The sequence below is a fragment of the Elgaria multicarinata genome, chromosome 19 (assembly GCF_023053635.1).
Source record: "Elgaria multicarinata webbii isolate HBS135686 ecotype San Diego chromosome 19, rElgMul1.1.pri, whole genome shotgun sequence".
NCBI classification, from domain to species: Eukaryota; Metazoa; Chordata; class Lepidosauria; order Squamata; family Anguidae; genus Elgaria; species Elgaria multicarinata.
In genome coordinates, this window is record NC_086189.1 from 17,483,318 (window position 1) to 17,502,858 (window position 19,541).

At 48.8% G+C, this 19,541-nt stretch overlaps 1 protein-coding gene across 1 annotated transcript in view; it reads right to left on the reverse strand.

Moving 5' to 3' along the window:
• The window catches only part of CCDC180 (coiled-coil domain containing 180), a 38,922-nt gene extending 19,874 nt beyond the window's left edge, over positions 1-19,048 (reverse strand). The window contains 19 exon segments of the mRNA XM_063144986.1: positions 529-740; positions 2,166-2,357; positions 2,424-2,518; positions 3,422-3,461; positions 4,689-4,815; positions 6,140-6,255; positions 7,012-7,185; positions 8,244-8,366; positions 10,040-10,128; positions 11,393-11,472; positions 12,016-12,135; positions 13,002-13,165; positions 14,250-14,345; positions 14,657-14,767; positions 15,618-15,746; positions 15,838-15,947; positions 17,203-17,291; positions 18,128-18,321; positions 18,934-19,048. Of these exon segments, the coding sequence (XP_063001056.1) occupies positions 529-740; positions 2,166-2,357; positions 2,424-2,518; positions 3,422-3,461; positions 4,689-4,815; positions 6,140-6,255; positions 7,012-7,185; positions 8,244-8,366; positions 10,040-10,128; positions 11,393-11,472; positions 12,016-12,135; positions 13,002-13,165; positions 14,250-14,345; positions 14,657-14,767; positions 15,618-15,746; positions 15,838-15,947; positions 17,203-17,291; positions 18,128-18,321; positions 18,934-19,002 (2,330 nt within the window). The 5' untranslated portion in view covers positions 19,003-19,048.
• Between the last annotated feature and the right edge of the window lie 493 nt (positions 19,049-19,541).

Below are 19,541 nucleotides of genomic sequence, written 5' to 3' on the forward strand. Positions count from 1 at the left end.
ACTGAAACAAAGAGGCAACGGGCAGCCTCCCTTTGCAGGCGGAGGAATTTGGCTTCATTTCTGCCTGTGGAGGGGCTGAATGATCCAATCAGATGCAGAGACAGGGCACAATTGCTATAACCAAGGCCGGTGTCGAGAGCAGGCATGGTGGGGCGCCTGATGAGGGCCCACGAGCCAGCGGGGGCCCACTGGCAAGAGTCTCCTGGCGTTGCGCCTCCTCTCTACCATGGCAACCAGCCTTATCCACCTGCTGCCTCTTGCTCTGGCCCAGGCAACGGAGGTGGTGAGAAGGAGGAGGAGGAGGAGACGCCGCGGCCTCCTGGCTCTCTGCCTGCCCAGCAAGCCAGCAGGAGCCATGAAAAGAAGTGGGATTTCTTCATACAATCCTGAGTTAGTGGATTTGAAGACCTGCTGAAACATTTCTCCTTAACTTAAGAAATTTTTGTTTTTGCATTTGTAAAACAGAGAAAGAAAGAAAGAGAGAGAGAGAGAGAGAGAGAGAGAGAGAGAGAATGACTTCCTACTCACTCTCTTCTCGCATCCGTAAAGAAATTTTCCGAGAGGTACACCTGCTCCAGGTAGGAAGGCAGGTCGTCGCTTTTCACTTTCCCAGGGTAGTATTTCTCTGACATCTTGACCTTGGACTTCTTTGCATTTTGCTTCAGCCTGTAGATGCTGCCGCTGGACGTGGTGAAGAACTCCACTTCTCTTGGCCCTGAGCATGTGGCAGAGCACTTCGCCTGTAGGCAGGCAAAGAACACGGTGTGACGCTCAACCAGAATGAAAAGATTTGTTTTCAGGAACTATCACTAGACGCCATGGAAGCCTCTGGCTTCGCCATTCGGACAGGGCAAAGAAGAGGCTTTACTTCTCCTCAATTAAGCGTGACAATAACAGTCTTCCTCGACCCAATGCTCTTCTGATAGCTGGCTGGGGCATGCTGGGAATTCAAGTCCAATATATCTGGGGCATGCTGGGAGCTGAAGTCCAACATCTCTGGAGGGCATCAGGTTGAGGAAGGCTGTGATTCATGCCTTCACGATTGGGAGGCCCCGGCGTTACCGAGAAAGGCTGTTTATGGAGTTGGATGAGGAGGACAAAGAGCTTCGCCTAAAGCAGGGGTGGACAGAAGGGAGATCTCCAGATGTTTTGGGTTTCAAATCCCAGCATTCCTGACCAATGGCCAGGGGCGCTGGGAGTTGAAGTCCCAAAGAGCTGGAGATTCATCTTCTGCCCATCCCGAAATTGTAGGACACAGGAACCTAGGAAGCTGCCTTATACTGGGTCAGACCCTGGGTCCACCTAGCCCAGTATTATTGACTCAGTTCAGACAACGCGGTAGTCAACGCAGTGTGAAAACTCCACTCCACAGTTGAGTTTTTAGGGGGCGCTCACCACACAACATGTTCCAACTCCATCATTGTGTGACTGAACTACCGTGGAGTTGAGTAACAGTCAACACGGCTTTTGAGTAACAGTTCCTCTGCCCTCTTTCCTGCCCCGGTCCTCCCCATGGTACCCCATCAGCCACTGCTGCAAAAAACCCAATCCCAGTGGCTCTCCTAGAGTGGCACTCGCTCCTTTCGCCACTCTTGCCAGGGAACTCTATAGCCAGTGGGAAAAGCCAACTCAATGCAGCAGAAAATCCCAGAGCCCACTGCACAACGGTTGTGCAGGAACTCTCCTCAGCACAGCGTGGATATTCAGCGTGGAGTGTTTTCAACAACAAAAAACCTCCACCATTGCATGGAGTTTACCCGCCAGACAACACATTTCTCAACGGTGGTGTAAAAACTCCACCGTGGAGTTCTCAAATCGCCGTTGTCTGAACGGAGCCACTGACTGGCAGCAGCATCTCTCCTGGGTTTCAGGCAGGACTCTTTCCTCGCCCGACCTGAAGACGCTGGAGACTGAGCCTTCTGCATGCCCCCACCCCAGGCCCTCTGCCACACTGAGGTCCAGCCCCTCCGCCTTTAAAGCTGCCAGCCCTGGAAGTGCAGGGCGACATCACCTTCTCTGCTCCCTGCTTTCCTTCAGGGCTACTGCCCAGGCTGGGGTGTGTGTGTGCACGCGACAGCCTCCTACCCTCACCCAGAAAGAAAGGAGAGCTTCTGGTATCGCTTTGCGTGTGTTCATTGGTACTAAAAGGGAGGCGCCTGGCTCACCGACGCTGGTTCTGCGGCATCCTCCGCCTCGTGGATTTCTCCAGCTTCCTGCACAGGAGTGCTCCCTTCCTTGGATTTCTCTACGTCATCACTTTCTAGGACAAAACTTGTCCCATCTCCAGTGATGCCGGTTCCGTCACTTTCTGGAGCAGAGCTCTCGGCTTCTCCCACTTTCTCTGCCTGGTCGGATTCCTTGGCTTCAGGAATTTCATCCTCCTCTTCAACCTTCATCTCCTCCTCCTCCTCCTCCTCCCCCACCTCCTCCTCTTGATCCTCTGCTTCATCTTCATGCTCGGAAGCGCCCTCCCAGTCCTCCTCCGCACCTTCGGCCTCTTGTGCATCCTCGGCTGTTTCTGCGCAAAGTGCATAAAGCAAGAGATTAGGAACGCAGCACCAGCAATGGGGCTCCAGGGAAGAACATTACCCAAGGTGGCAGTCCCCTGCCCCACAAAGCCTACAGTCTAAATTCAACAAGCGGGGAGGGAGAGAGAGAGAGAGAGAGAGAGAGAGAGAGAGAGAGAGCAGATGGGAGTGGAAAGGAAAAGAAAGCAAGTGGGGCCCACCGAGCTGGTGTACCCCTCACACTTTAAATTATTAACAGATTGGCACCTGGGATCACTTCAGACTGAAGCAAGGGCTTCCAGGCGCTGCTGTTTTCATTCCCCATGAATGCCCCAGGGCCACCCGTGGGGCCCAGAGACCTTCTTAGGAAATGAAGGTGGCAGCGGCAGCTGCAGGCTGTTGTTTTCCTCTGCCCAGCCACCAAGAAAAAGAAGGGAAATAGGCTTGTGTTGCTACTGAAAAAGGAGGGTTCCAAGCCGTTGCTTAAAGTGTTGAAGCTCCGACCCCACCTCCGCCTTGTACTAAATCTTCAGGGCACGTGACTTGTCCTCTGGGTGTCACCATTATCAAGGATAAAATGGTGCACATAAGGCAATACACGGAGATACCCTATTTCTTCGATTCTAAGACACACTTTTTCCCCCATATAAACATCTCTAAAAATGGGGTGCGTCTTAGAATCGCGGGTGTGTCTTAGGTTTTTTTTTTTCTGTTGGTGGTACTGAAATTAGTGTGCGTCTTACAATCGATGGCGTCTTACAATCGAAGAAATACGGTAGTCACGGAAGGCATTCCAAGCATAGGGGAGAATGGGTAGAGTCGTCTGCAACAGCGTATCACCTTACCGAAGAGGCAGAATTCTTTAAAATAATAATAATAACAACAACAACAACATAATGGGAAATGAAAATTACCTTCCTCTTCAACCATATCCTCTGCTTTCTTTAATGGACTCTGAACAAAAGTTTTAATGGGTGGAAAAAGAAAAGATGTCAGGTGTTAAGAAGGGGAACAGTTAAGATCAATTAGCTTTTTCTGAATGAATAATAATACTGACTACGTGGCATTTATATAATGTTCTACAGCAGCCTTCCCCAACCTGGGCCGCTCCAGATGTGTTGGACTACAACTCCCAGAATGCCCCAGCCAGCTGGGGCATTCTGGGAGATGCAGTCCAACACATCTGGAGCGCCCCAGGTTGGGGAAGGCTGCTCTAGAGTCTTCAGAGTCCTTCAGATACATTCTCTTGTTCTAATCCTTACAACGACCCTGTAAGGCAGGAGCTAGGGACGGCTCAGCATTGCCCCATGCTGTCAAGAACTGCATGCTGCTGCCCAGTGTGGCGAACCGCTGAACGGCAAGTGGTAGCTTCTCAGCAAAGAACCCTTCCGAGTTTTGCCTCGTGCGAACGGATACATATGGATATTTGCTCTGCTTTTGTTGACGTTTATATATGGTTTTAAGCCATACATTTCATATCCACGCATTGAAACTGATATACTCAAATCTAAGTAGCTACGTTTCCCCCCCCACCTTCTTCTCTTTGGTTTCGTTGAAAGTTTACAATGAAAATGAACGTAAAGATGATTTAAGTGAGTTTAAAATGTGAAATGCTCATGAATATTTCTCTTTTTTAAAATCGGGGTTGGTTTTATTAGACTCTTTTCTGTGTTCTCACATACCAGGAATGAAGAAGCAGTTATAAAGCATGGAATGGCAGAGGCAGGGCAAGGAGAGAAACATCTGTCAGGGGATGCTTTAGGGTGGATTCCTGCACTGAGCAGGGGGTTGGACTAGATGGCCTTAGAGGCCCCTTCCAACTCTACTATTCTATCATTCTATGATTCTACGATCCAAAGGGAGAGGCGGGTAAGAAATAAATGTATTATTATTATCATTATTATTATTATTATTTGTGCTTCACAACTTGAGTTGTACACACGGTACTCTAAAGCCCCCCAAATCTTTTAATTCTGGGTCCTAAAATTACCTAGCTGTGCCACTGGTCCCTCCGGGTTCTGTTGGACTAGAACTCCCATCATCCCTGATCACTGGCCATGCTGATTGGGACTGATGGGAGTTGCCATCCAATACATTTGAAGGGCACCGAGTTGGGGAAGTCCCGCCTTCTGCCTACTCATTTACAAGGGCATCAAATTAATAGATTTGTTTTCTACATACGCCTTTATAGATGTCCTTCACGGAAAAATAGCGGCTGAGGGAGGCACTGTAAGAATTCAGTTCACGCAAAATATGGTCTGGGTAAGCTGTTACTTTGGACAAGAGGTCTTGATGGAAGACGGCATACCTGTTAAAAAACGAAACAAAGCCGCTAACTGAGCTGAAATGAATTCCCCACCGCCCTGCTCCCAAATTCTCTTCTACCAATTTTGACAAATATATTGTCTAGCAGTGCAATATTCAGCACACGCACACTATTCATGCCCAGCATTTGACGTCTGTTCGGACAACGGACTAAGCCATGGTTAGGCTGCTGACGCTTTTGCAGAAAATGGTGAGTGTGTTTAAACCGTGGTTATGTAGCCCCCATGGTGAGGAATGGTTCACATGACACACTAAATCAGTGGTTCCCAAACTTTTTCAGGTAACCGCCCACTTGGTTCCACAAACTCGTGCCAGTGCCCCCTACCCTACACTATAAAAGTCATTATTCAGAATAGCAGTTTTCAACGACCCACTAAGGAAGATAATAACAATAAAATTCAAAACAGTAACAATTAATTGAATATTTATTCAAAATCTGAAGCACCCGCCACAGGCTTGCCGAGGGAGGGAGGGAAAAGAGACCGAACACCTCTATTTTGCAGCCGGCGTGGCGGGGCACACCAAGCAGGGTATGTCTCTTCATTAGCATTTTGGTGCTTTTGAAACATTTCAATTCGCCGTTGAAAGGACTCTTCTTAAACAGTATTAATACATGTGTGGATTCTTCCCCTACATGGCTTGAGACCAAACTACCTTCTCCCATAAATATGTCCTTGGGTTTTAAGACCTTCTGGAGAGGCGCTTCTCGGAAAAGACCACTTCAAGCGCTCCTCTGACGCCCCTTTGCCTCTTAGCGCCCCCCTTTGCAATCCCACCGCCCCCAAGGGGGCGGTACTGCCCACTTTGGGAACCACTGCACTAAATCATGGTTGACACGACACGCTAAGACATAATGGTGAGCTCAAAACGCTTAACCACTGTGGCTGAGTGCGTCGTCTGAACAGGGTCAAAATCAGTCACCTGGCAGGCATGCAAGAGCCAACAGAATTCATCAGTTTCGAAGATACATCAATACACCTTTGACAATATCTGTCACATGGCTTGCAAAAGAACTGAGAAAACTTCACCTGGACTAAATTATTTTAAATCATCAAAATGATGGCAAATTATATCCAAACCTAAATCCCAAAATTTGAAAAGGCACCGAACTTTGAAATGTCGCAGAATTTCCGTGCCGGTTTAAAAGACAAAAAAAAAAAAGCCATCCTGTTGAGGTTGAAGGAACTTTAATCAAGAACAGGGGGCAAGGAACCAGCGGCTGTCTGGATTTGGTTGTACTCCAACTCCCATCAGCCCCGGCCAGCATAGGATTTATTGCTATGCACTTGTGCAGCCCGGCCACGTACCCAGCTCGGATGAAGTCCAAAGCCGCGTAAACCTTCTCCAGCTGGGATTTCAGCTTTTCATCGGTGCTTTGGACCCTCAGTTTGTCAACGGATATATCCAGGTGAACTTCCCTTAACTGTTGCCGTGAGAAAGAAAGGCGTTAGGATGACAAATATCAAAGCTGCTGCGCCGTGTATTAGCTTGCATGGGTAGATCAATCAGGTAGGGTGAAAAGGGCTACGTGCTGGAGCTAGGAGAGGCCGAAGCCAGCCAGAGGTGGGGCCAGAGCCAAATCGTGCCAGGCCCTCTCTTTTGTCTCTCTCTTTCTCTCTCTTCTTCCATCACCACCACGACCACCACCAGCCATGGGCTGCTAGGAGATGGACAAAGGTCTAAACGGAACAAGATTCCTTCAACTGCATCAGCCACAGGGCCTTTGCATTTAAAGTAAAATGTTCAAAGAATAAAAACAAGACGAGAGTTGACTAAAGTTACCCAAACTGCATTCTAAAGATTTACATCAGCACAAACGCCCAGATTAATACACGGTCCTTCTCACATAAAAATAATAGTAATAATAAGTAAACAAACAAGTTTCCAATCAGTCGAAGCAGCAGCCTGTACGGATCGCTTGCGGGGGGCTTTTGAAACCCGCGTGGCGGCTGCCAGCTGCCCACCCCTTTGGGAGAGCGGTTTTCTTTTCTCCGCGACGACGGAAAATAGTGAAACCCCTGCGGAATTGTGCAACACAGGAGAAGCGGTGCAAATGAGCGTGAGTTCACACAGCCCTGCCAACCCCCCTCTCTCCCCACGCCAAGGGGGCCCATGGTGACCCACGCTGTTGCAGTCTGCTTCCTTGCTCCCGCCACCGGCAAGCCAGGCCAGCGCTGACCTTGTTCAGGTGTTCGTGCTTGTTCCGGCAATCGTTCAATTTATTGTGAAGCTCATTCTCCTGGTGAGAGAGGCCCTGCTGGTGAGCGCCCAAGAGGACCAGAGCATCCTGGAAGTACTGGTAGAGGTGCCGGCAGTTGATCTCTGTGTGTTTGGCCAGCTGCTCCAAGTCAGTCTAAAGAAAACGAAGGAAGAAAAGAGCTAGCAATCAGGACGGAAAATTTTAATCGGTGGATCAATCCATCCATTCAGTGGATTGCTCGGTGGTGGTGGTGGGGAGTTTTAAAGCAGCAAGGGCAAATTTTATTCAGTGATACTGCCCAGGGGAAGCTAGCAGTTCAAGGCAGGAACACAAATCAAGGTAGGGAGAAAGTAGGGCCCTGAATAGCTCCGCTGGCCGGAACTCTCTTCTACTAGGACAATAGGAAGTTGTTGTCTCAGCAGCGAGCTAAAGCCAACTGAATCCTTATGTCAGCCAACAAGGCCTGTAGTATGGTCACTCTGCCCCTACCGGATGAGCTGACTGGACTGTTAAAAGGCTCTGTCCTGATTCTGCAGCCTGAGACTTCTGTGAGGCTAGGGAGATGGATGTCCTGCCAGGGACTCATTTTCTAAGCCAGAGAGCGAAGGCAGGGCTGTGTCCTCTGGCCCCGAGGGCCTTGAATAAGGCACTGGCTGACCTATTCCTGAGGAAGTAACCTGTGCTTCATCAGAATCCTCTGCTGCACACTGGAAGACCCAAGGGCTGGAGGGCGGGGGTCATGACAGATAATGTGTGTTAAGGGCATACAATCTTTGTGGCTCTTCTGATATAGGTGGGTTGCTGCAATCCAGATTATCATTACATTTATTTGCACCCCGTCGTGAACCACAAATAGTCAAGCAAGCAAAAGGGTGCTGGATCCAGGATTTGCAGGCATTTGGGGAAAGGCAGCCCCATCTCCCCCGTCCCCCTCCCCACACCCCGCTCCTTAATCTAGAACAACTGGGGCATGCAAACCAAAAATCCTCTCACACATATGTGTTATTATGCGAAGGCACGCTTGATTTTGTCTTTGCTGAATCCGACCTTAATCACCCACACTGGCTCCCTTCAAGGGGCTTCCAATGCACAGAGCAGGAGGCCCACCGCTTGAGTTTTGGCAGATCTCTTTCTGGTCCTGGGATTCTAGGACTGCGCAGCTTAGAGAGTTTGCAGAAAGCAGGTCAAGAGGAGGCCAACAGCAAACTTACATCCATCTTTTCCACCTCATATTCAAACCGACTCTGCAGCTTCCCAACTAACTGGAAGAAATTGGGATTCACAATGTTCTCAGCTTCTTTTTCTGTGCAAATTTTCAGATCCAACAGCTTTTGCTACAGAGGGGAGGAAAGGCAAGGGTAACTGGCATGCACAAATAAGCGACGTGGATTATCTCCATGGAGTAACCATTGTCGTGGGAGTCAGTACTGCTATTCCTTCACGCATCTTCACTGCCTGCCCTGATGGCCCTGGGATGCCAGGGAGACCACCACAGGCTATTTTTTTAACCAACACAGTTCAATTCCAGTTGAACTCAACACCAAACCAATTATCGCCATACATTTGAGAGAAAAAATATCCCTGAAGCTCTGGAAAGTTCTGGTATAAATATAACAAACTGCGTTGTGTGTCTGTGCTGTGTTTGCTTTACTGTGTCCTGGGCCCCTCAGAAGCAATCTTTCCATGCTTTAAAGGCTGTCTACAGAAAGAGGAACCTGAACATGTTCAGATCCTACCGTGGTCTGTCTCATTGCTCTACCAAAGGCATCCACCAGTTTTGAAACCTTAAAGATGGCTTAGTAATTTGTGAGCTGCGTGGTAACAGTGCCACAGGCCACACTGAGGACCTGTGGGGTAGGACGTTTAACACCGGCTTTACATAATGATTACAATACAGACTTGTTAAAAAAAAAGGCAGTCGCCTGGTCACCTATGCCAGTAAGAGTCATGTCCAGGCAACCAGGAACAAAAGTTTGGGACAGGCAGGCATAAACTCTACAGCTGTAGGGGCACGCACCGCAAATGCCTTTTTCCGTGGCTTGCAATAAATCAGATTGTGCCCCTGGAATCCAGAGATAAAAGGGCTCAATTTCAGTTGCATTATGCCCACTTTCTTAAAAATAAAATGGCAAGATCTGGTGCGTGTGTGTGTGTGAATATATACCATCACTGCCCCCCCTCAGGCCTTTATCAGCAGCCCTTGCCACCAGGAAGAGCCAGGCATTGCAAATTGGCATCACCCCTCCAAGGACTAAAAGATGTGGGGCTACCTGGCCCTAGGTCAGCTGGGCGGAAACGAAATTGGACCTCCCAGCCCTCTGGAGGCCTGATGATGCCAGTGGGCATGGACCGCCCCCCCGTGATGTCAGTGGGGCTCCAACTTCGGCTGGAAACCTGGCTTTGCCTCCCTGCACCATCTCCCAGGTCGTAGCACAGGCATAGTACTTCGCGCGCTGCTTGCCCTCCCAATTGGGAATGCCGAGGATATCCCACCTGTTATCAGATTATCGGATGGAGATAACAGCAGGGATCCCTTTCCTCTAGCCCTGAGGGGGGTGGGTCTTTGTTTGAGGCCTTGCAGGCTGGATGGACTGGCATGGTGGGCCACATTGGCCCCAAGGGCTGGAGTTTCCCCACCCATGCCAGGGTACTAATGGTTGCACCCCCTTTGGTCACCAGGGAACTTTCAAAGAGCAGCAGCTGGAAACCTGCGGAAACAGGCCACAGCAGGAAGAACAAAATCAAAACCTAAGGCCTGAAGACTACAATTTTCCATCATGATCCCCACCCCCTCCAAGCCTTTACAAGTCGCCAGTGCCTTTGAAAAAGTATCTTATTTTGTTCGTTAGCGATGCCCGGTTGGCTACGGAGCAATAAACCAAACTGGGACGGTTTATTAAGGATTGATTTTCACTTATTGCCAGCCGCCATGGAGTCCTGCAGCTGGGCCAAAAAGCAAAGTAGACATATTTCCAATAAATGAATAAGTGCTGCTTGACCCACTAACCTTGCACTCCTGTACTTTCGACAAACACTCCTGGCAAACTTTCTCATACTGGATACGAATTCTCATCATGTACTGCACATTGCGGGTATCTTGAGACAAACAAATAAAAGGAAGGCAGATGATCAGGGGTCTGGAAACAAAGCCCTATGAAGAGAGACTGAAAGAACTGGGCATGTTTAGCCTGGAGAAGAGAAGGCTGAGGGGAGACATGAGAGCACTCCTCAAATACTTGAAAGGTTGTCACACAGAGGAGGGCCAGGATCTCTTCTCGATCCTCCCAGAGTGCAGGACACAGAATAACAGGCTCAAGTTAAAGGAAGCCAGATTCCGGCTGGACATCAGGAAAAACTTCCTGACTGTTAGAGCAGTGCGACGGTGGAATCAGTGACCTAGGGAAGTGGTGGGCTCTCCCACACGAGAGGCCTTCAAGAGGCAGCTGGACAACCCTCTGTCAGAGATGCTTTAGGGTGGATTCCTGCATTGAGCAGGGGGTTGGACTCGATGGCCTTGTAGGCCCCTTCCAACTCTGCTATTCCATGATTCTATGAAAAGATCTGAAACGAACCGTTCACAACTTCCTGTAGCCAGGGGGTGAAGGTGTGAAGCTCCTTGAATGCTCCAAAGCACTATGAAAGCACCGAGGAATATCAGTACTTCATGGTCTCATTTTGCCTTGCCTGTTCCTGCTTGCATTTCACCCTCTGCCACCCTCCAGAACCTGCTTCTCTCCTTGCCCCTGCCTCATCTGCCTGGATTGCCTACTGGAATTTCCCCCAGCTTGCCTCTCCAGCCCACTATTTTGTCTCGCCCTGGACCAGGGGTGCCCAACCTTTTCAGATCGGTCGCCCCCTTTGGAATTCGGAGAGCGTGTCGTGAGTGCCGCTCCCACAAAATGGCACAAAACACGTATTTCCCAGAGGGCAAGCAGGTGAGCAAAGTAACCTGCCCAAGAAGGAGATGGCAATTCGTTGGGCCTGTCTCCTGACAAAAGAGGCGGGGCTATCCTGAAGGGGAAAGAATGACGAATGCGCTATTTCAAAAAGGACGGAATATCTCAGGTTTTTCTTAAAGCGAGATCTCCAGAGGAAGGCGTGGGAGGCATCCCGGAGGTTGACGATATTATCCAAAGGACCCTCAAACTTCGGCAAGTGGCCAATCACGAATATGCCATATATCACTGGTGTAGAGACTCTCAGAGCTTTTCTTAATTTTCGTATGTGATGCCCCAGGCCCGTCTGAGCACCTGGATCCCAAAACTGCTACTGCATGGAAAATCAGAGCAAACCCTAAAGCTACATAGGTCAGCCAGCTGCCCCTGTTCTAAATAACAATGACAACAGCTTCGTTCCTTACCTATACATTTATTTAAGTTCATGATGGAGTCATACCATTCGTTTACTTCGGCCTTGGAATGTGTCGGAGGCAACAAATTGCTGAGAAGATAAGGAAGGAAGAGAACCTCCTTAGTATATGAACCTTGACGTTATTTGCTTGGCAGTAATTTGGGGTGATTTCGGGGAGGGAAAGGCCAAAGTGAGCAGGTCTCTTAAGGGCGGGGCTAAATGAAGGTGGGAGAAGAGAACCGAAAGGGAAATGGGGATTGTGGTGTGGGGAATAACGGAGAGAATGAATGGAGGGGCTACAATGTGGGGCTGGGCGTGAGGAAACTGCTAGGATATTAAATCAGAAGACTTTTGAGGGGTTACGACTGGGGAGGCTGAAAAGAAAATGGGGGCTTGGGGGGAGACTAGGACCCCCACCATAATGGAAGGAAGATGGGTAGAAAGATGCTAAGTAAACAAAGTAGGCTTCCTTTCATGTCAGCTTTTCACCTGCACTCAAAGGTGTCCCTGATGGCTAGAGATGCTTGCTGCGACTGGACCGGTTTCCTACCAAGCCTCGAACCTGCCCCCAAACGCCCACGTTCTGACCCCCATCAATATGAGAAGCTGCATCTTATTGCTCTGTCCACATACCCCAGAGTGTACAAAAGCACCGTCCTCTTTTTGGTGAGCGATAACTGGTCTGCCAGCATGTTCTCCAGTTCCGTGTTCACCGCGCTCGGGTTCTGTATCCGTTCACTTTCCATGAACTCTCTGCAGGACGGGAGCAAACGTCAGATTAGGTGTCCTGCGCGGGCTCTCTGGAGATTTTAAAGCCGAGGGCTTTAAATGGAGCCTAGCCGGGGACTCTCTGCACTGCTGTGGCAGCTGGTCAGAGGAGGGAGCAGTTCTCCGTTATGTTGCAGCAGCAGCAGCAGCAGCGTGCCAGATGGGCCAGGAGGTGGCATTGCAGCCACCACCTCCGCAGAGACGCCGGGACGCAAGGGCTCCACTGGGTCTTCTAAAGCTGCGGACTGACCGGCTTGCTCAGTTTGAGAGACAACAGGTATGGCGCTTTGCAAAGGGTGAGAAGGCAGGCCCCTACCTCAAGCGGCTCACCATCTAAACTTTTGCCACAAGAGCAGGGGGTTGTTGGACCTGCTGAATTCCAGGGGCGAAGGGGGTGGAGCCAAAGGGGCGGGGCCAAAATACCAGCACATGGCCGTTTCCATCTCTTACAGCCAGTAATTAAGCCTTCGGGGAGGCCTGCCAACCTTTTAGAACGGGGAAAGGAAAGTCCACAAGAGCTGGGAAAGCACCCAATGAAAGGGGACAGGGGTGAGCCCACCCGGGGAACCCCAGAAAGCGGGATTGGGACTGCATGTGGATTGGATCTGGCCACAGGGCCTGAAGCCCACCGGGATGGGAAATCGAGGCACGGGCACGCATTTATTTCAGTTGCATGGACTTAGGCTCAGTTACAAGCAGTGTTCTGAGTTAAGGAGGCTGTTCCAAGAAAATATGTGGTTTTCCCTTAAGGCTGCTAGGCTACCTAAGCACTTGCCAGCCATCGGACCCAAAGCGTTCGTTCACATGGATTTCTCTCGGGATTCGCCACCTTCTCTTGCCAAATTCCTCACCTGAAATTGGAATTGATATGCTCCTTCTGCACAGCCTTCCAGATCTTTATTTTCGCCTCGAGTTTGCCCCGATGACAGATTTCCCTCTTCAGGTCCGCCTCCATCAGATTAACGAACAACCTGGCTATGGCTCTCCGGTTGGCCAGGAGGGCCTGGTTTATCATCTGGGAGAGGAAGACGCGGACACTACTATAAAGGCAAGCGACAAACAACGCAGATTCCCAGTGCACTGTGGGAAAGGGCACACAGGCTGGCAGACAGGGGGCGGATCAGACCCCAGAGAAAGTGAGGATGTGAGGCAGGTAATTAATCTTCTAATAAAAGCAGTTAGAACTCGTATTTTTATTTATTTATTTATTGCACTTATATACCGCTCCCGTCGCCAGGGCTCTCTGGGTGGTTTACAGAAATTCTAAACACGATGCAATAAATTCTAAACACAATGCAATAAATAAAACTCCTAAATTTCAAAGTTCGGGTGTGCCGTGGTTTGAATAAAGCTTTGAAAACATGAGCTTTCCGCTTCTGCTACACGCTGTGGTCTGGATTAACGCATTGATGGAGCAGTTACTTTACATCCAGAAGGTCCCAAGTTTGATTCCTGGCAACTCCAGCTAATGCTGGAAAAATTCTGGTCTAAGACCCTGAGAGCCGCTGCCAACTAGTGTCGACAATACTGGCTAGATTGTCTGACTCCTTATAAGGCAACCTCCTATGTTCCTATGTTTGAAGGATAGCATTTAGTTAACAAACAAAAATGGTGGGGAGATTTACTCCATGGCTCCAACTCTGTTGCTCCGCAAGTCAATTCAACTATCTGGCATCATGGCTCTGAAAATCTTCATTTGGAGCAAAACCTTCTTTTGTATTCCCTCTCCAAAGCAATTTCCTAGACTCTTTTATCCATCTACACTTGGCCTCTATTAACCACTTGGGGTGATGTTCCCCTTTGGTTCTGAATATCTTGCTGCCTTATTGTTCTTTCTTCACTTTCTTAGCCCATGTTGATTTCTTCAATGTTTACATTGACATGTTATTCTATGTAGTCGTACTCGTAGTCCTGAACCAGAACGCACACCCACGCACCGGTCACCCACGCAATGTCCCCATCTTGCTACTGGAATTGCACTCATTCCCCCACCCACCTGCCCCATCCCTGAACTACACAAAACAGTTTCCTAATGCAAAAACTGATTTTATCTTACTGCATAACGCCAGATGTCAAGAAGAGGGTCCCCCCCTTTTTACCATGGCTTCTTTGTGCATGAATCTGTGGACGTCGGAGGATAAGATATAGGCAATGTCTTCCAAAATCTTGGTGTATTTGGCAAACACGGCTTTGATCTGGAAATCAAGGAAGAGGGAGGGTACGACAGAAACAATCATGGGGGCACCTCTCAGGTGAGATGTAGTAGTACTCAGCAGAGTGCTGGTGGGCCCACCAGGTGTATGTTTGTGCGTGCACCAGCAAGAAGCAATTCTTTTTGACGCTACAGGTTGTAAGGCACCAGGGGTCTTGAACCCAGGATTCTAGCGCAGTTGGGGAGGGGTGCAGCCTGCGCTGCAGGTTGTGGGGGCAACGTGGCCCCTCCCACCCACCAAAGCTGCCCTGCCCCCGATTTCACCCCATCGCTCAGGTAGCACCTTTGACTCACCCGTTCGGTTCGATCCACCTCCGCCTTGCGTAAGGCTTCGTCTAGGTCTCTAATCCACTGCCTCCTTTTTAGGGTCTCTTGGAAGACGAGGTCCCAGATTTCCTCAAAGTGCTGCCGGGAAGAAACAGAACATTCGTTATGGCCCAATTGTGGCGGGTTGCTTCTGCGGTGTTCATCCTACGCTGAGATTTTGCGTATTCGGTGGATGAACCATTTTCATATTGTCTTGTTTTTAGATGATGTTTTGTGGTATTTATTTGTTTATTTATTTATTTATCTTACTGTGCTGATTATGGTTTATATTGCTTTGGGGAGGGGCTTTCTTGTCTTCTTCTTATGTTAATGGTGTTACAGGGGGCCCCTTTAGAACAGCCATGAATACTTCATTGTGAAACCCACCAGTAAGATTCCACTTTGGCTCTAATCACCAGTCCCTGCAGGAAAGCTGCTTCTACGTTCCTGACGTGGTAGAAACCACAACAGGGGTGGGAAACTTTTCAGCCCGAGGCTCAAACTGCAAAATGGGAAAGGCCTCGTGGGGGGGGGGGGGGGGGCTGGCATTCTACCTGGGGGCGGGAACAAATCCAGACTGGGCAGGGCCAAATGTGACGATTACCGTTTTAGTGATTACTAAAACAACCAAACCGTTTGCCAAACTTGACGGAAGAACAAACAACTCTCTGAGCATGTGCAGTGGTGCATTTTAAACGCATTTCAATCATGGCACCACCACGCTGACAGGAATCAAATGGCGTTTGATCCCGCTGCCCCTCTTGATCTGTCATTTCTCTTGGTGGGCATTTAGGCCTCGCTTGGGATGCGGGGCCTGGGATTTCAGCCCCAACGTCGAACCCTAGCAGCCCCACCAGGCTTTTTGAGCGCTCGTGACTAAGGTCACATAGATAGATAGGTAAAGAGAACTGCCAGGCACTGCTCGTGTGAGTGAGATTCGCTGCCTCACGTGTATGGTGTAGGTATCGAGATTGATGTCGCGTTCAGCCGACTGGAAAAGGAACTCAATGGTTTGATCGGATTCAGACAGCTTGGCTAGAAACAACTTCCCGGGATCCAGAAAGCACCGCTCCATTTCCTGAAGCAGAAAAGCAGGTCTGGTAAATGAAATGTATCATGCTTGGATTCCCACATAACCACTTACTCAAAGTGGGGAGGGATGAAATCACCTTCCCGATTTGTGCCAACTCCTGCCTTAGCGTTGTGGCCGTTTCTTCGTAACGGCACTTTTTGCTCTCCGTAATACGGTCAATGATGTTGCTGTTTTTCTTCTCAGGAACTGGAAGGAAGGAAGGAAGGAAGGAAGGTCAGACTGTCTGTGCAGCTGCAGGATTTGCGGTCATGCTGGGATAAAGATAATGAGATACCTAACGAATCCAGTGATGTCTTAGAATTGCATCCTCTCTGGATAAGCGGAATGACTTTTGTTCAAGGTTTTGTACCGCTTACTAGGTGGACACACTCAACTTCAAGGGTGGGGAAACTCTTTCAGTACAAGGGCCAAATTCAATTCTGGAGGAGCTCTCAGGGAACCGTAGGAGAGGCGTTTCAACCTTTTAGAATTTTTTTTTTGTGGGGGGGGATGCACGAAATCCAGGCAGTTGAGGGATCAAGGGGAAGAGGGTGCTGTCATCTGGGAACCTTTGAAGACTGGACTGCATCTCTCCCCTGGGCTTGAGGCTCCACAACCCTGCCTTACCTGCTCAGGTGTTGCTGAAGGAAAAGAGTTTGGCAGCTTTGAAGGTAGCCAGTGAAGATAAAAGAGTGAGCTCTTGCAGTTAGCATGGGGAAGCTGAGGACGGGATGGATCCATAAGTGTTGGGAACACTCTCACAAAATGGCTGTTCTGGGGGTGGGGCTTGCCCCTTCAGAAAATGCCTGCCAGGGTGGGTACGGCCGGTCACAAAACATTCATTTCCCAGAAGACAACTTGGTGAGGCTAAAAGAAAGGTAACTTGGCCCAAGAATTTACGTACAGGGCAGAAGTGGGGTCTGAACTCCTAAACACAAAACCACTCAATTTAACTCAAAGAAAGTTGGCCGTGGAGGGCAGCACTTCGCTCGGTTGCACACGGGCTTCCCACTTTGTTTAGTTTTTAAAAGTGCACTAAAAAACCTTTCAGAAATAAAATAAAAATTAGGAGGGCCAGAGAGCCTGGCAGGGGCAAAGAAAGGTGACTGTGATCACATTGGTGATCATGGGGACCGGGGTTAGAGACCCCAAGCTTAGACAGAAATTCTAGAATTCTCTGGAATTGAGCCTGAAAAACACCCACACAGGTTACAATCCCTCCAAGCACTTTCTTTGGAAACAAAAATTCAGATGTCAATGAGAGTTCTCCATAGCAAATCGCTGGAAGGTTATATCCTCAAATACCCTGCCTATATATATGTTTGTGTGTGTGTGTGTGTGTGTGTGTGTGTGCGCGCACACTTTATAGCCTTTTAACTTAGTTCCAGAACAAGATACGGTAAATACTACATAGGCTAAGAACACAGGCTATAACGCCCAGAATAAAACTGGTAACATTTACTGATGATTTCAGCGAGGCCCCTGACTTCTCGGGCAGCAAGCACACCGTCACTTTCTTGAGCCTTTAGAAAGGCCTGTGTTGCAGCCTCCCTGGAAAAGAAACAGAAGGGGGGGGGAATTAAGGGTCAGCAGACATTTCCCAGTAAGAACATATCAACTGCCGTGCTGGATCAGATCAAGAAATACGCCCACAAAAGTTACTAGCCAGCAAGGACTATTTTCGTGGCCTGCTAAAAAAGCCTGTTGACGGCAGAGCGAAGGAAGCCTCCTCCTCTGCAGGCAATGTGGAAATGTGGTATTCCCCGTAGTAGCCTATGGCTGCGAGAGCTGGACCATAAGGAAAGCTGAGCGAAGGAAGATAGATGCTTTTGAACTGTGGTGTTGGAGGAAAATGCTGAGAGTGCCTTGGACTGCAAGAAGATCAAACCAGTCCATACTCCAGGAAATGAAGCCAGACTGCTCACTTGAGGGAATGGTATTAAAGGCAAAACTGAAGTACTTTGGCCACATAATGAGAAGACAGGATACCCTGGAGAAGAGGCTGACGCTAGGGAAAGTGGAAGGCAAAAGGAAGAGGGGCCGACCAAGGGCAAGATGGAGGGATGATATTCTGGAGGTGACGGACTTGACTTTGGGGGAGTTAGAGGTGGCGACGACCGACAGAACGCTCTGGCGTGGGCTGGTCCATGAAGTCACGAAGAGTCGGAAGCGACTGAACGAATAAACAACAACAAAACAGCCTTTTAACAGGATAGTAATATATATTTTATTTGCCTTCTATCAAATGGAGTGGCAGAGAAGAGATGGAGGAAGGGGTATGGCCATCGGGGGACCCCAAGATGGTCAGGTTTGTCCCCCAGGCTTGAGGATTTCTACTGTTGGTCTAGAGAAACAATGCAAAGTAACATCTTATGTTTGTTACTTACTTGTATTGGACTGGATTTTCAGTGTGGTCATCGTTGGGCATCCCCTCCACCCACATCCGCTGACGCTGCGATAAAAACCCGTTGCCTGTACATGTTTCCTCGTCCCTCACCAACGGGATCCTTCCTGGAATCTGCGGGACTTTATGCTTTGCTATCTTGCTTCTCGCCTCCCCGAGAGTGCGCACGAGGTTTATCTTGAAAGAGCCAAAATAAAGAAGTTAGGAATCTCCTCCATGGAACAAAACTCAAAGAAGAAAGAGGGGGCACTTAAACACGCTAAAAAAAGAGGGGGAAATCCAGCCAACATTAAGCACTTCTGAGTTCCAATTGTTTATCGTTAATAATATTTATTTATTACATTTTTATACTGCCCATCAGCCGAAGCTCTCTGGGCAGTGCAAAAACCATAAAATGTAACAAGTACAAATTTTAAACATTAAAACGTTAAAAAGGCAATATAAAATCAGCTACATTAAAAACCAGGGAAAGCCTGTTTAAAAAAGTATGTCTTCAGGCGGCATTTAAAATATATTATGTTTCTCGCCTCCCGAACTGCACGAGGGAGGGTGGGTGCCACCACTGAGAAGGCCCTGCTGCCGAGGTTCTTCATGGCGTCATTCCGTTCCTCTCAGAATGGCCAGTAGGCCATTCCTCTCTAGAGATCGTAGTTGTCGCCTGGGTGTATTTCTTGATTACAATTAACACATTTTACATAAAGCTCATTAAAAACAGAAACAATTACATTACAACTGGTGCCCTCCAAGATGTGTCGGACTGCAATTCCCAGCATCCCCCAGTTTCTGTACCTCATCGTCAAAGATTTGCCTGTAGACTTTCCCACTGGGAACGACACGGGACACACCCACCAGGGTCATGTTGCAGGGCACTTCTGGATTCTCCACTGGTTTTGGAGGGTAAAACCTATTTGCTAGATTAGCTGAGAAAAGGCAAAGAAAACAAAAAAGTTAGAAATCATGGACTATTTGCATATTTTGGATGAATTCTGTCTCCAACACTCGGCCAAGCATATCTGCAAAGAATTTTCAGAGGAGTTGTCTAAGTATATCACAAAGAGGGGAAACTGGGCTATTCCACCACCCCTACTGCACGGCCCCCCCATAAGGCTGCTCCACGTCCCTCAATTCCTGCAGGCTGCAACGAGGGAGACGAGAAGGAAAGCAGAGCCATTCCCAGTGAAAGACCATTTAGGGTGCAATCCTATGCAGGTTTAGACAGAAAAATGTCCTACAACTTTCAGCCATCCCCCGCAAGCTGACTAAACATGCACTGGACTGCACCTTTAGTAAATTCAAAGGCAAGCCATTTACTTTTAGCAAATTCTTATTTTTCAGGGCCTGAGGAACTCTCTACCACTATAACTCAGAGTTCCACAAGTCGACCCATTTCTGTCATC